General features: G+C 31.6%; 2 protein-coding genes across 5 annotated transcripts; one reads left to right on the top strand and one right to left on the bottom strand.

Moving 5' to 3' along the window:
• The first annotated feature begins 2,267 nt into the window (after nucleotides 1-2,267).
• LOC140809853 (myb-related protein 308-like) lies at nucleotides 2,268-4,032 on the top strand. The gene is made up of 3 exons (XM_073167608.1): nucleotides 2,268-2,532; nucleotides 2,647-2,776; nucleotides 3,007-4,032. Exons 1-3 carry the CDS (start codon nucleotides 2,397-2,399, stop codon nucleotides 3,668-3,670), a joined length of 930 nt encoding a protein of 309 aa, XP_073023709.1. The 5' UTR covers nucleotides 2,268-2,396; the 3' UTR covers nucleotides 3,671-4,032.
• Nucleotides 4,033-4,251: 219 nt separating this feature from the next.
• On the bottom strand, nucleotides 4,252-8,624 carry LOC140810605 (lactoylglutathione lyase-like). Of its 4 annotated transcripts, none has more exons than XR_012113268.1 (10): nucleotides 8,467-8,624; nucleotides 8,195-8,320; nucleotides 7,811-7,872; nucleotides 6,906-6,966; nucleotides 6,661-6,740; nucleotides 6,506-6,576; nucleotides 6,311-6,400; nucleotides 5,972-6,100; nucleotides 5,816-5,853; nucleotides 4,252-4,546 (listed from the first exon to the last, which is right to left on the bottom strand). XR_012113268.1 is itself a non-coding variant. In XM_073168454.1 (9 exons), the coding sequence occupies exons 1-8, from the start codon at nucleotides 8,566-8,568 to the stop codon at nucleotides 5,997-5,999; spliced, it is 696 nt and encodes a 231-aa protein (XP_073024555.1). In that variant the 5' UTR covers nucleotides 8,569-8,624; the 3' UTR covers nucleotides 4,252-4,546; nucleotides 5,979-5,996. The 4 variants fall into 4 exon arrangements, 2 of the variants coding, with proteins under 2 accessions (XP_073024555.1, XP_073024552.1); XR_012113269.1 differs by having other exon boundaries at nucleotides 5,816-5,882; XM_073168454.1 differs by lacking the exon at nucleotides 5,816-5,853 and having other exon boundaries at nucleotides 5,979-6,100.
• Between the last annotated feature and the right edge of the window lie 3,698 nt (nucleotides 8,625-12,322).

The raw sequence follows: 12,322 nt of genomic DNA on the forward strand, positions 1-12,322 counted from the left end.
ATGATCCGTGAGACAGTCTCATATAAATTTCTGCCTTAATAAACAACGAACAAGGCAGTAGAATCCAAATATCATTAATTATGTAGAAATTCACCCATCTTATCCTAACATAATATTTGCTTCGTTACTTACGATGATGCAATTATCATTAACATCTATATTATCACTGACTGATGTAATATTTTATATATTTAATAAATAAATGTCACATCGATCGGTGCTCATATAAATACTAACCACCATATTAAAACTATATATATATATATATATATATATATATATATTGTTTTGTGATAATGATACTTATTTGTTTACTAGTCTCAATAAATTTCTGATTGAATTATTAAATAATAATTCAAATAATTTAAAATGTGTGTGTCAACTGTCAACATGGTCATAATTTTCTATATCACATATTAAAATATTATGACAGTGCACAAGTGTTGCATACTTTAGCCGCAATTTTCGATTGTTTTAATAATTATGCGAGTTGATGATTGAAATTAATTATTACATGTGATATATGTACATAATGCGTTTTCTTTTTCAATTTTTTTTTATAACAAATTTATCAACAATGCCGGCCGAATTTCTTAAATAAAATCGAGGAGGATGAAGTTAGGTGGATTGAGAAGAAAATAAGATTAAATTTGAATAAATGGTTTTAAACACTCCATTTTCTTTTTATAAACATTGTTCGAATAAACAAGTTAAAAATGAAAATATAGGAATTTCAAATTCATAACCCCTTTTCTATAATTATATCTCAAAAACAAAACAAAACAAAACAAAAAAAATTGTTCAAAAATACAGTCTCTTATATTAAATAATAAAATAAAATAACGCATCTAGGGGAAAAAAATTGTTCGTGTGAAAAAACGGGTCAAGAAAAAAAAATCCCAAAAATATATATTTCCAAATAAGATAAATTTGACTTTGTGAAGTTGGTTAATGAACTCGATCGAATAAAATAATTAAACCATTTTTGTCTATAGAAATAAAATAATTTCAACCATAGTTTACCAACCTTTATTAATTGAGCAAAACAGAAGTCCTCGTCTTAGCCTTCCAAAGTAGATGGATGAAGACATTTGTCTCCTTTTCCTTAATATTAAATGCCAATCATATGATATGATCCACAATAATAATTATTTTCAAAGATACCCTTTACGCCTTGTCTTTTAATTTATTTAAGCAAAGATTCGGTGTCACGCGATAAAAGACAGAAAATTAAGGATAATAAATTAGTCATACTCCTACATATATATATATATATATATACTCTATATATATATATATATATATATATATATATATATATATATATATATTTGCGACCATTAAAATTAAGTAAGCTTAGCTTGGACATTGACACAAACAATAAGCTAAAACATTGTTAAATAAGAGTACTTCGGGTTTATGTGAATGAAGGAGACTTAAATAAGAGTACCTCGGGCGATGGCACATATTTTTCCTTAATTAATGAATTCAACTCGGACGGTTAGACCGGACCGGACGTGGCTTCCAAAATTTGAAATCTAGACAAATTAATGAAAGAACTTGATATAGTTGACAACTGCAGATATTGATATTGCACAGATCATGTAATTAGTTGAGGAAATTGGTAAGTGGAGGAGCTACATGCGGGCATTAAAAATTTCGAAGTCCCAAATCTAAGCAGATCAAATAAACATATAGTAAAAACTTTTGTATGAATATATATTAATTAGATCAACATAGACATGGTCGTCGGTATTGTGATACCCTTGTCTCACGTCTTAAAAATTAAAGATTTAAAATGAGTTTATAGTGGGCTACAATGGATTTCTGTAGCAACTTTGGTTAATCATTTTCGTAAAGCGAGGACGAATACAAAGTAGTTGCTATAAAGGTCTATTGTGCAGTCACGCAGGCGCGGGCTCGAGATCGGGGCGTGACAGGTATGCAAACGCATTTGGAAGAAATACAAAACAAGAAAAATTAATGACATCTTTTGAAGTAAACTCGTTGGTGTCAGCCAATTTTTACGGCTTCAACTTTTGATGTCTTGGTTCTTTCATGTTAACGTTGCTTGTCTCAAGTTATGGAACTCACAGCACAGTCAAGTGTTTTATATTTTTTTTATCAATACATAACCACGTCCACTATGCATATATTAATATTAAAATTTAAGTTTTGATGAAACTCGAAACCTATACAAATAAAAGATATATATGTCTCATTGACTTGAACACGAAGTACCTCTTCAAGAAATACAACTAAATAGGTAGTTATTACATTTTAGTGTATCTTGATCAACATAAATCTCGAAAGTCAATATAAAGAAGAGATACTGAAACAGCATCACTGCAATGCACATGAAACTACAGTAGTCAACAAATTTAGACAGAGAAATCATGGGAAGAGCTCCTTGCTGTGACAAAGCAAATGTGAAGAAGGGGCCATGGTCGCCTGAAGAAGATGCAAAACTCAAAGATTTCATCGAAAAATCTGGCACTTGTGGGAATTGGATTGCTCTTCCTCAAAAAGCTGGTAATATATTTGAAATTTAACTTCGATTATAAACCTGAACTAATCAACTATGTACGTCTTCGTGTGTGTATCTTGTACTTGTGTTTATGAATTTTGATTTTGGTGCTGAATCAGGTCTGAAGAGATGTGGGAAGAGCTGTAGATTGAGGTGGCTGAACTATTTGAGGCCTAATATCAAACATGGTGAATTTTCTGATGAGGAAGATAAAATAATCTGCACTCTTTATGCCTCCATTGGAAGCAGGTAAAGTTCAAGACCAGCACATGAATGTTAATAATGTTAAGCTTGAATAAAACGGCCGTGAATTAAATCCAAGAAACCGACATTATTCCATCTTGGATCATATATAAGAGCAAAATGGAAACTGGGAAAACTTGAAATTAGTGATGTATTTGTACAACATTATGCATGCATGTCCAAGTTTAGATTTAAAAAACACTGGTGCTTAAGGAACCATTTTTTATTGTAACAAGGTGGTCAGTCATAGCGGCGCAATTACCGGGGAGAACCGATAATGATATCAAGAATTACTGGAACACCAAGCTAAAGAAGAAACTGATAATGGGAATTGTTCCATCAAAATCGTCAACATTTTCAGGAACCCTTCAAGATTTGATTCCTCAGTCTCAATCTTTGCGTAATCTGTCTCATTTGTTAGATTACACCTCAGTTTACAGTACTCAGGTTTTTAAATCTCTCGGAAACACTGTACCCATCCCAGCCCCACAAAATAATTACAGCATTGATGTTCCCTTGCCTTGTACAAGCCAGTATTCCTTTAATACTAATCAACAAAGCCAAGGGGGGTTTGTTGATTTCCAGTGTTCTTCATCCGTGGGAAATTATATCATGATCAGTAATGCTAAAGATCATTTCCAACAACAGATGGGTTGTCTTCAACATCCGAGATTCATCTCAAATGCTGAGTTGGGAGAAGGCCAAATCCCAAATTTCATGCTTGATCATCAGCATGATCAAGATCAAATTATTGGTGCATTAATTAGAGATCAAAAGGGAAGTGAGATTTTGGAAAACAGTGAAGTGTACAATGATCTTGAGGAAGTTAAGCCAGCGACCAGCAGCAACTTTTTGTTGAATGATGAAATTCATGGAAGAGAGGGTATGTACTACTACTGATGAGACTGAATCAAGTACAATCAGAAAGATTTGAAGAGGGCATGGCGATGCAAGATTGTTTTCAGTGTGTGGGGTTTCGCGTTGTGATGTAGAATTTACATTAAAAAAAAACAACCCGCCTATAGTGACAGTACATAGTAAAAGCTAGCTTCTTCCTTTTGTTCATCTCTTTTAGGGAAGTTCGTGGTTTTTTTTTAATGTTTCTGTGCCATTTTCTGTGTCAAATCCAATTCACGAAGCTATGTGATTAAGATTTCAAGATCAAACATCGTCTCATCATGAATGTTAAAGAAATACATTCAAACAGTTGGGATTTTGCACTTGCCTTTTGTGGTTTGATCTCTCGTATTGGATTGCAGATTCAACGATATTCATCGGTTCAAACTCAACATATGAGATTCATACTCGACCATAGTGCAGTAGATTGTCGGGTACAGACATAACTGAACTTCTCTTTATTTATCATGTCTTAGTTGCACAAATCCCTTTTCAATCACACATGCTCAATCTCTCTTCATTGATCTTAACAATTGATGGTAGCAAAAGTAGTTTTACGCAACGTTTTTACCATTGATAATTGATTTATTACTTAATGATATTCTCATGTAATATTTTATAAAATACAATATAACATCTTACAAATTATTTTTCTATACTCGAAGGCATGATACACAACTCGAGCCCAAAATCCATACTTTAAAAAAAAAGGTTCTTACTATTATAGTAACAATAATATTATTAGTAAATTAGTACTAGTTATTATTATTATTATTATTATTATTACTCTAATATATGTAATTATAGAAGAGTTCGAGGACACGGGTAGTGCAGCAATCTCATAACGAAGACAGATTCCACTTTGCTACTAGGTACTGCCTGCAATAAGACAGAAAACAACAAAATCTTGGTTTTATTTCAGCAAAAGCCTTCACATTATCCTAACTAAAAGAAGCCTTAAAAAATAATGCATAATGCACTGTACGTGCATGTGAATTAAATAGATTGCTATGAAAATGATTAAGCCCATGAAAAATAAAAATAAAAAATTAAAGGCGACTTCCATTTCACGGCAACTTATGTCCACCAATGATTTCTTGGTCTATGGTTGATCCATATATATTATATTTAAATACACACACACACACATAAACTACGGTTCAACTTTTCTTTTCCTAGGGACCCAACACAGTTGACTCTTGCAGTGCATTACTACATAATGGGACACACGCAGCTAATGGACGAGTCCATGCACACGCATTTATATAGATATCTATGTATATAAATACCGAATACATACAGACAAATCAGATGAAGTACTCCTGTTGTAGATTAATTTTAATATCAAACACCCAACAAGATAGATAATTAAGAAAAGTATATAATCTACATGCAGACGCAGTTATTACCTGTAATTATCGTGTGTATGTTTTTTCATTGGAAGTGCAAAGAAATCAGCAGGAATTCAAGATAAACAATCTTTATTGAGAAATAATCCACGCGGTCCAAAAATATATGATCTCATCAATATTCAAGAACCTTCAACATTCAATTATTTTACGCTGAGCATTGCACATTTGTTAATTGGTAAAGTTTAAGAGAAACGGGATAAAATAAGATGATACTCCCTTCATCCTCGTTCGAAGCTTTAGTGTTGGCATGCCAACTTCACTATTATTTAACATACTAAGCTTAAAAAATTTATCACATGAAAAAAATCAAATTATCAGTGTTCAACTAAATGTAAAACCGCCCCTTTGCTTAAAAAAATACAAAATCCCTGACCTTTTTATCATGGAAAAGAAAGGTTTTCAGCGAAATCCAGCAAGGAAGAAACAGAAGTAATCAGAGCCGATAGTACGTCCATGTTCTCATTAGGCACGTAAATATTCACATTATAGATTAAATTAAGACTTCAACATTAAATACCGATTGACCATGTTGGCTTTTCAAGGGTACTAGGCAATGTTACGATTTTACATCACCTCTACAAAGAATTATAAAATGACTTGTACACTTAAAGAGACTCTTTTACTTTATATACTAGTATATTATGTTTGGGCTCTATTCTTGGAACTGTGGCCTCATAGCCAGCACATTCTAAACGTAGAAATTTGGAAAAATGTGTGATGAAGGTAGGATGTTTACCGAAATTTTGAAGTTGAGTTGGTTGGCAGTTTGCTTTCCTAAATGAGGAAATAAGTAGGCATCATAGCTGATTTCCAAAGTAAAGCAACCACAACGACGAGCCCACATAATGAAATCAATATGTAATTCAATTTATCAACCGATGAGATGGTAAACCTGAAACAGGTGCGGAGGAGTCGGGTCACACAGCAGCTGCAGCAGTCGTCTTGGCAATAGTTATAGTGTCAAATATTTCGATCCAGTAGCCATCAGGATCCTTAATGAATGCTATATCCTTAATTTTTCCTGAAATGAGTTGTCGAATGTCAATCGTGAATGACCAAAATAATGTTATGAGATTGGATCAAATCAAATAAAAATTATGCAAGAACTTTACATGTGTAATATTACAGGAAAAATATCAAAGCTGCCAACTGATGAGCATACATTAAGATAAGATTAATCCATGTTTTAAAAACATCATATTTATTTCATGAACTAGACCGGAAAATTTACCATCATCGGGTCTTTTTACAAACTCCACTCCCAAAGTCTCAAATCTTTTGCATGCCTTGTGCACATCATCGACCGTGATACCAATGTGTCCTGTAAACATGTTAACACAAGTTAGTAATTTAATAGTCAGTATAATAACAGGATGAGTGCAGCAAAAGAAAATAATAGTATTTTGAACTCAAACATTTGATATACCAAAACCACGAGGTTCTGAGTTTCCGTTGTGATAACCCTTGAAATCAGGATCCGTTTCAGTACCCCAGTTACTGCAATAAACTCGAGAAGTTAGATATCATGAGAGAATTGCTTAAACAAAATACTTCATAGTGTAGAACAACGTTAGCTCTCACTGTGTCAGCTCAAGTGTAGCTTTATGGCCAAAGGTCCAGGCAGTTCGTTCAATGGGATCACTAGGTGCTGATGATGTTTCCTGAACCACAAATGCATGGATAATTTAAAGGGCTGGTAAAACTACTGTCTTCGAATGAACCAAAATTGATAAATATAGGCATACACAGCAGTCTTTAAGATATCAGTGAAATAGCAAACAAAGAAAAAAATTTAAAAAGTTCATGCAGTATGTTGATAATTTTACCTCATACCCCATGAAGTATAAGGTAAACTTCATCTCTGGAAAATCTAACCTCTTAAGCAATCTGTAACCAACAAAATAACCAACCGAGTTTTCTTCACTTTGTCCATGATTTCAACAAGTTTGATGAAAAAATCACATGGCAAACATAAACCATCAAACAACGGGACCACCGAGAAAATCATTACATTGCCTAAAGGTAGGAGGAAATATAGATGGAAAACTTAACAAGTGTGAAAATTATGGTCGTTGGAAAGGTATTATCCAGTTATCCGCCTAATACCAGACTCAGATAGTAACGAGTTAGTTCCTAAGAACAAGAAAGATGTTGCAGTATCAATATTTTGGACGGGTTACTTCCCATCAGCCCAGACTTTTGGGAAAAGTGATTTACAACACTGTATCGTCAAAAGCTCAACACTCTGTAACTTCATTAAACTGGTTTTGTGTACGCTTTGTCGTCTAACTTTCAACCCTCATACACATATGTTGATTTCAAGCATGCATTTTTCTGATCTGTCGCTTATATGTGAGTTTAGAAATGTTGTTGTTGGGTCATCTCCAATAAGTTCAAGCTTTTAGAAAAAAATGGTTTCCATCAAAAGACCACTAACACCATATGCAGGTGAATAAGATGAGCAAAAAGCTCAATATCTTCGAGATCACAGCCTTCAAAAGCATTTTCAGGCAACTATTTAATATAGAGAGGGATGCTAGGAAAAAAAAGAAGTATGTATAGGATAAATTGACTAACTGAAAATCCATAACAAATATACATGCACGAGTAATGAAATGGCAGAATTGAAGAAATGATTCAGTAGGATGTAATTATCAAATACACATCGAGATCCAGCATATCTAGAACAAATGGGATAAAAAATCTTCCTGAAGAATATAAGAAAACTCACGACATGCCCATTATTCGGGAGTAGAAATCTAGACTGACTTTTGGGTCCTTTACACGAAGCATCTGAATGAAAAAACACGATTGCATCAGCAAGATGCTCTAAATACTAGCTTAAAGGAATTAAATATACACAAAGTGCAAACGATGATGAAATAAGCTATTCCAACTCTATTTGACGTCAAATGACAATGTCAAATCCAAATAGTGCATTTGGCTGCGTGAATGCAAAAATGTGGTGTCATGTATTTATAATATTTGGACACAATGACGAAAATGCAGAAAACAAACCACAGAAATCAAAGACACTAATTTAATTTGAGACATAGCCTGTCAACAATTTCAGTTTACAACCATAACAAGTAAATTCAATTTGCAGAAATCTTACAGTTTGCTGCAAGAAATAACCTTTGGTGGCCTCATCAAGAGCAGTATGGAGACCTGGGTTGTTGGAGTATGACTCCTTAGACGCCATTGCCCTGGTTAATATAGATATTCTGGGTTGGCTAAAAACCTACAAAAGAAACAAAAATGGACCCCAAGGAACAAGCATTTGGAGAATTCAGACAGAAAAGATAACAGAAAAAGGCCGATATCAATTGGCATCAGTAAAATCTGGAAGTAATGCAGATGCAATGATTGAAAATGAGAGTTTTTTACCTTTAGATTGAGAGTGATGAGTGTGGGAAGTGGAACTGTGTGCAGCTTGCGTACAGTGGGGTGAAAGCGGTGGACGGCGGCGGCGAGGGGCGATGAAGCCATTTGATAAATAATGAATTTGGCCTACTTGTCTACTATTTTATCTCAATATTTCTGAAATTCTAATTATATACTAGTTAAAAATGCACCTGCATATTTTATCTCAATATTTCTGAAATTCTAATTATATATTAGTAAAAAATGCATATACATTGCATGTGTTATTATTATTTTTAATTTGATCAAATAATACTAAATAATTAACACGAAATTATTTTCGATTTAGAAAAGTTGTTCGATTTAAAAGAGAAGTTTTATTTTGATTTTTTCATATTTAAAATATGAGGTGACTTGAAAAAGTTTTAAGTATGGTAAGAATTATATACTAGTAAAAGATGCACATACATTGCATGTGCTATTATTATTTTTAATTTGATCAAATAATACTAAATAATTAACACGAAATTATTTTCGATTTAAAAAAATTGTTCGATTTAAAAAGGAAGTTTTATTTTGATTTTTTTCTATTTAAAATATTAAGTGACTTGAAAAGGTTTTAAGTATGATAAGAATGATAATTATGGAAATAAATATTTTAATGTCTTCAAAAGTAGTTATTCTAAAACTCTCACACTTAATATAGAAACTAGCTACTCTGCACACGCGGTGCGTGTGTACAATTTTTTTTATAATTATTTATGGACTAAAATGAAATTTGACAAATTATCGAGGTACTAAAGTGCTATTTGAATAATTGTAATAAAAAAAATAAAAACAAAAATGTTTTTTGAAATTTAAAAAAAATACAAAAATGTAATCTTGATATCAAATAGGGGCAAAATAGGGAAACCAAAAAACAGACCAAAGATACCAAAAACAGTTATTCTAATATGCTTAAATTTAATAAATAGTAAAAGATAAAGAAGTATAGATTTCTATTTATTAAATTAATAGTCCGTTTCGTTCAAGTTCCAGGATAAAAAATCACTGTTTTAAAAAACGTGATGCCATCATGATGTTAAATTGCAAATCGAACCCCAAAAAATTCTAAATTACATTACAGTGGAGTACTTTCTAAAAAATTCGGGATTCTATCGTCACCCATCGAATAATTTACGTGGGCAAAATGGAGGACGTGGGGACAGTTTTCTTCAACCACTATCACAATCACGTTTCTATTTTTTATTCAATTGAAGATTTTCTTCGGCCATCAAATTCTGTCAAAGCATCGAGGCATCATGGATTTTCATTCAAAACACCGATATCTGTAAATAATAAGGTTTTAATTTACGATTTTATGAGTACAAATTACAAGAATTACGATTATTGATCAAACATTTCATTGTAAATGGGATCCGGGGTCGCTCGGCAAATCCAATTAAACATTTGTTTACTGAGAAAAGCTATTGTCAAACAGTCTTACCTATTTTTATTTTGAGATTGATCAATTATATCGACATATAAAATAATATGAATGACCCAAATAAAATATTTATCTTATAAAATTATCAAAAATCGACTTTGAGTACTATTTTCAAAAAAAAAAAAATACTAAATGAGAATTTTAAATAATGAAAATAAAATATCCTGAACAACTGAGATTCCTTATTATGTCATAGATAGACTTTTGATATGTCTATTTAATAGTTGAATAACACATCTAGTTTTTCTCTCTCCCTCACAATTTTCGGCCGCTCTAATATTTTTTTTTTAAAAAAATATCGGCCACTTCCTTCCATAGCGCCGTCGCCCTGACATCGATGCACCGTTGTCGGATTTTTGAAATTTTGGTGATCAAACTTTACGCAAATTTTATTTAATCTCTGGTGTGATCTATGCAATAATGACTATCTCCGCTTAAAATCCGAAATAGTTTGATATTCAATGTTTATAATAAAAAGATAAATTTTCTAAATGTTCTATGAATGATTTTAAATCATACGACACACAAAAACATTTTAAATTTCAAAACAAAATTTTAAAACTTCGATTAATTTTTAGGCAAAAACTTGTGTGAGACTATCTCAGGGGTTATATTTGTGAGACGGATCTCTTATTTGGGTAATCCATGAAAAAATATTACTTTTTATGCTAAGGGTGTGTTTGGTTGAGTGGATTAAATAAGGATAGATTAATAGTCAAATATTTATCGTTAAAATTTTAAGTTGTTTTAATAATCATTTTGACTCGGTTTAAGATCCAATTTTATGGATAACTATTTGATTAATAAAATTTGATCTTAAACCGAGTCAAAATAAATTATTAAAACAACTTAAAATTTTAACGATAAATATTTGACTATTAATCTATCCTTATTTAATCCACTCAACCAAACACACCCTAAGAGTATTACTTTTTATTGTGAATATGGGTATGGTTTACTGTCTCACAGATGAAGATCCGTGAAACGGTCTTACATGATACCTACTCTCATTTTTAAGTAAAAAAAAACACTATTCCAACAATACCAAAATCTATTATTTCTACTGAAGTGCTTGACTTGTTGCATCAGCTAATTAATTATTATGTCAGTCGAACTCAACATGGTCACGTCATCTTTCTGTAATTTGCTCTCGATATTGGGCGAGTTTGTTTCAATTTGATTCCTTGCGGCTCGCTTTATAATATTAAGAGGTGTTTGTAATTTCTTTAAAAAAATGATTTTTTTAATTTTTTTATTTGCAAAAGAAAATCTAATAATAACTTTTTCTAAATTCAAATCGTTTCAATATTAATTTCGATAAAAGGAAAAATAGCCATCAATATATTAGGAGGAAATTTCTTCTCGAATTTTCCCAGGTAATATATTGATGTAAATTTTCTATACATAAAATCATAATTATTAATAAAGTTTTTTTCATTATCAGACAATCACTTATTGACAAACTTTGTCTGAGTCCTTGTTTGGAGTAATAAAATTATTCCAAAATTATTCCAGATAGATACACACAGTTATGGGTGATCACGGTGCGGTTTTACGGTTTTTTTAAAAAAATTCAAACCGAATTGCCATATGCGGTCGGTTAGTATTTTGAAAAATTAATTGCGGTTTTACGTAAAAATTCAGCCTTGCGGTTTTGAGCGGTTTCAAGCGGTTGCGGTCGGTTTTACGGTTTTTTTAATGAAAAATATTAGAACATATATTCTAATTTATTTGAAAGCAACAACAAAATATTGTTTTCAAATATAAAATATAGTTCAAAGCATATAAAGATCAAAATAGATTAAACAATAATCAAGATTCAAAACTAAGTTAATAATTTAACAACACAACACATTCACAACAAAAATGACATTTACACTATTTTATCATTTTTACTTTCAAACTACAAACAAAATATTGTAGGAAAAAAAATAAATATTTTAATAAAAGACTAATATGAAGAATAATTAAGAAAAAGATAAGTTTTATTTGTAATAAAAATAATTTTAAAGATAGTTAGGATATAATGAATGATGACTTCTTTATTTGAATATGTTGTTTACAAATTATTATAATTATAGGTCAAATATTATGACAAGCGGTTTAGGCGGTGCGGTTTGGTGCGGTTCTTGGCAAAAAAAATAACCGAACCGCGTATGCGGTGCGGTTTATGATTAATATTTTTAATCGCGGTTTTTATAAAATATTATGAAAAACGGTGCGGTGCAATTCGGTTCGGACGGTTCGGGCGGTTAATAAAAAAATTTGATCACCCATACACACAGTACCTAATATTCATTATTCCAAACAAACAAGCCTGCCCTGTAAGGAAATTTAAAATCAAATCCGCTTAAAGTATTTTAATCTAAATACAATCAAATTGTGCTTGAATGA

This window comes from Primulina eburnea, chromosome 13, assembly GCF_022965805.1.
Source record: "Primulina eburnea isolate SZY01 chromosome 13, ASM2296580v1, whole genome shotgun sequence".
Classification (NCBI taxonomy): Eukaryota; Viridiplantae; Streptophyta; class Magnoliopsida; order Lamiales; family Gesneriaceae; genus Primulina; species Primulina eburnea.

What these genes read in the sequence shown, in the direction of transcription:
- LOC140809853 (XM_073167608.1), top strand. Translation starts at nt 2,397, where the DNA reads ATGGGAAGAGCTCCTTGCTGTGACAAAGCAAATGTGAAGAAGGGGCCA. An exon ending in TGCTCTTCCTCAAAAAGCTG is followed by an intron (nt 2,533 to 2,646) that starts GTAATATATTTG and finishes GTGCTGAATCAG; the next exon opens with GTCTGAAGAGATGTGGGAAG. An exon ending in TATGCCTCCATTGGAAGCAG is followed by an intron (nt 2,777 to 3,006) that starts GTAAAGTTCAAG and finishes TATTGTAACAAG; the next exon opens with GTGGTCAGTCATAGCGGCGC.
- LOC140810605 (XM_073168454.1), bottom strand. Translation starts at nt 8,568, where the DNA reads ATGGCTTCATCGCCCCTCGCCGCCGCCGTCCACCGCTTTCACCCCACT. An exon ending in TATACTTCATGGGGTATGAG is followed by an intron (nt 6,741 to 6,905) that starts GTAAAATTATCA and finishes TTTGTGGTTCAG; the next exon opens with GAAACATCATCAGCACCTAG. An exon ending in GCTACACTTGAGCTGACACA is followed by an intron (nt 6,577 to 6,660) that starts GTGAGAGCTAAC and finishes AGTTTATTGCAG; the next exon opens with TAACTGGGGTACTGAAACGG.